General features: G+C 31.4%; 1 protein-coding gene across 1 annotated transcript; it reads right to left on the reverse strand.

Moving 5' to 3' along the window:
• Nucleotides 1-334: 334 nt before the first annotated feature.
• On the reverse strand, nucleotides 335-2,902 carry LOC148276323 (uncharacterized). The gene has a single exon (XM_088234431.1). It carries the CDS (start codon nucleotides 2,779-2,781, stop codon nucleotides 727-729), a length of 2,055 nt encoding a protein of 684 aa, XP_088090557.1. The 5' UTR covers nucleotides 2,782-2,902; the 3' UTR covers nucleotides 335-726.
• Nucleotides 2,903-3,480: the final 578 nt, after the last annotated feature.

Below are 3,480 nucleotides of genomic sequence, written 5' to 3' on the forward strand. Positions count from 1 at the left end.
AGTGTGACAATACATTAGAATAATGTGTTGAGAATAAATAACAAATTAAGTAACTTTGTAAATCACAAACAAAATAAATCAATTTAAAATAAGAAATTTATCACTACTTACTCGGACACTAGAAGTAGAAAAAAATCTAAATAATTTTGTATTTGTAAGTGCAGCTCTTTCCTTATTAACTCTATGGTAAAGTTACTTCTATGAGTTTCCCCATTAAAATCTGTTCAAGCAATATATTTTGTATGACTTTATGTTACATCAAACTGTATGAAAATACTGTTTGGTTAAAATATTCATATACATTTTGTTTATGATTTTGATAATTACTAAGTTATTTCTAAATAGTTAAGCATTTTTTATTACTGTTAAGTAGCTGTTAAGTTTGTATAAGAACTATTCACGGTACACTCATGCCTTAAGACATCTGATGAAAAAATAAGTAACAAGTTGACCATCTATTATTTTACCCATGAAATTGTTATTTTGTACAGAAAAATTGTACAATTTATTTTTGTATGAAAACTACATATTGAATACATACAGCATACATAAGCACCTAATATTGTTTATACTGTTTGTATTGCAGTAATATACGGAACCAAATGTCAAAATATAAACTTTTGCTCACATTATTTACATAAGTATATAATATAAGTAAACTATTCACTAAGAAACAAATTGTAACACAAATATCTTATTTAGATATTAGAAGCAAGAAGTTGAAATTTATTTCCAGTATGAATCTTCAGCTAATATTAGTTTGACATCATGTTCCGTCTCCGTATAATTTCTTCCATCTAGTAAGCGGTTTTCACTTATATATTTCTTCGCTTCAAACTTCTTGAAGAACTTTACAGTTTTACACAGTTCATTTATAATTTCATCGACCACGTGTAATGGTCTCAAGCATTTTTTGGCATTTTTCAGAACATTATCTACTTTTGGATCCTTTAATTCATCAACAGGAACAGCGAGGTCATCTTTTGTTGGAAGATTCCGGAAATCAGTTAGGTCAATAGATTGAGAAAGAGTTTGTAATGATTTCTTCCATAAAAACATTCGCTCGAAGATAGTTATCATTTCTGGGATTGTTTTCATCGGGTTTAATACCCTAAAGAGATTATGTTGAGCTTCTGTATCGATTAACGTAGCGTTGCGGATCGTGTCATCGATCCATATCTTCTCTCCAGTGTCAAGAACAATTTTCCTGTTTTTTCCCAAATGGAATCGCTTCAGTGACTTTACTTCGCTAAGAAATAAGTTAGAAACATCTCGAATATCTTGCTTCGTCTGTCGATTTGCATTTGTTTCGCAAAATACATACTTAGCATCAATTAAATTACTTAAATTTCTACCAACAACAGTTTTCATAGTAGAATTGGCTTGAAATACAGACATATTTAAAGATTCATTCCTGTCAACAAAACAAAAATCTCCATGGCCGAGACAGTTGAAAACGGATTTTCTTATTTCCTTCATGATATTGATACTTTCTGACAATTTGAAAATATTTGAGTTGACCAGTATTTGTTTAGAATGGTGAAATGAATGTAGCGCTAAAATATCATCTCTCAAGTTTATAATTGCCTGGCCGTAATTTGCTTGTCCGTTGTTTTCTTTTATGTTTCCGGAAAACATTCCAGAGGCAGTAGAAAGATTAAGAGAAAACTCTTTGAAACACTCGATGAATGCAGAAAGTTGGGCAAATTTACATTTTAATTTAAGGGATTCTAATAAACGAGGTGGAATTTTAGCAGATGCATCCTTAGATTTCAGCACTTCTACAAATTCAGATGCCAAGTTTTTCGCATTATTTTTATGTTGTAATGCAGCAATCGTAACATTGGCGTGCATGAGATTTATCTGAGCGAGACTTTCTTTCCACTGCAGAACGTTCTTTGACCGAGCATTATCTTCAACTTCGTCCAGTTCCTCTTCTATTTTCTTGTCTTCTAAAATGTAGCTGATGTTTGCTTCTCTCCTACGCATAAGATTAGCGTACAATTCAGACAGATCGACATTTTCTAATACTTTTTCTACATCAACGGTTTCAACTTCGTCCAAATTTGTGGAAAATAAGCTTTCATAGTTGTGTATTGTTTTACCACTAGTGGAATTATGAGGAAGTTCAACTTTATCAGCTTCCACGGCGGAAGATTCCTCTGGTGCCTGCTTAACATTTGTTGACTGCAAGAAATCGGCCAATACGTCTATTTCATCATCGTGCTTCATCTTTAAGGCGACATTCTTCTTGAGGCACGGAATACTAGTAGTGATATTTGCTAGAGTTTTACTCTGGTGTATGTCTTCATTTACTTGTCGGATGGTTTCTTTTACGAGATGGATTTCTCGTTGCACCTCTTCGACATCCATTTTAAGTTGATCGACATGAGAACACTTCATTTTAAGTTTAACTAGCTTTTCAGACAGGCAAGTATCACTTATTTCGCTGTCCTTGCGCAACTTAGAAACCACGGCTTTATTTTCATTTATCGTTTTCCATAAAAGCAATGGTTCAGGTGGAAGCACTTGCCTGAGTTTCGCTTTAGACGAATTTTCAATGAGTTCGTAGCGTTGAATCGCCTTCACAAATACATTTTCTTTAATTAAAGCTACTTCTAGTTTCGGCTTAACATTTTTAACAACGTCCTTCCAAAATGATCGAAATATAGAACCGCGGCAAACTTTCTTCAACTGGTCCTCAGAAGGAAACTTGTCTTTAGGATAACCCATGTTTAGAAGCCATTCCCCCAAAATTACATGAGGGTCTTTCTCTGTCATTTTAATTGTTATCGTTTATATCAATGATATATAAAAAAATTAAATCCTTTATTATTTGCCCAACTTCAAAACGATAAAACAAACAACTGTCACTTTTGACTTTTAGAATAATTGTTCAACGACCAACGACTTTTGTCATTTTTGAACAGTTCTGAGTTCCAGTGCTGCCACTTTCTAAATTAAAACTGGAAAAAAATCGTTTACTTTATACGGGGCAAAATGTAATATTTTTGGCGAATAAAATATTGAAATTAGAAATGGAAGACTAGAAAAGGTTAAATAAATGAAATAATTATTAGAATTTCTTTTTGTGCTCTAAGAAAACGAAACGCGTCAAAATCTTTGTAAAAAAAAAAAAAAAACTACATTTTATGGAGATTGTTTTTGACATGATTTGGTAACTGTTATTTTTTTTAACTTAACTGGTAACTGTTATTATTTATAAAAATATAATATTATAAGGATAACCAAAACAAAAGGAATATTTTAAAATAAGAATGTATAAGCCACTTGATAGGAAACAAATGTTGTACCTACATAGAGATAGTGGCAATGCATTCAGTAAACTTAATGTATAATTAGTCGAAAAACCCATAAAACAATAAATTATTCTTATTATTTAATTAAATACTGTGTTTCCAGCTATTAAGCTGAATTAAACAGTTTGCAAATAATTATATAATTTCGCATTATTTTAGA

Source organism: Micrasema longulum, unplaced genomic scaffold, assembly GCF_059751315.1.
Source record: "Micrasema longulum isolate JH-2025_06_02 unplaced genomic scaffold, ASM5975131v1 h1tg001241l, whole genome shotgun sequence".
Taxonomy (NCBI): domain Eukaryota; kingdom Metazoa; phylum Arthropoda; class Insecta; order Trichoptera; family Brachycentridae; genus Micrasema; species Micrasema longulum.

Bases quoted from the DNA above. Each gene is read 5' to 3' on its own strand.
- LOC148276323 (XM_088234431.1), bottom strand. From the start codon at position 2,781: ATGACAGAGAAAGACCCTCATGTAATTTTGGGGGAATGGCTTCTAAAC.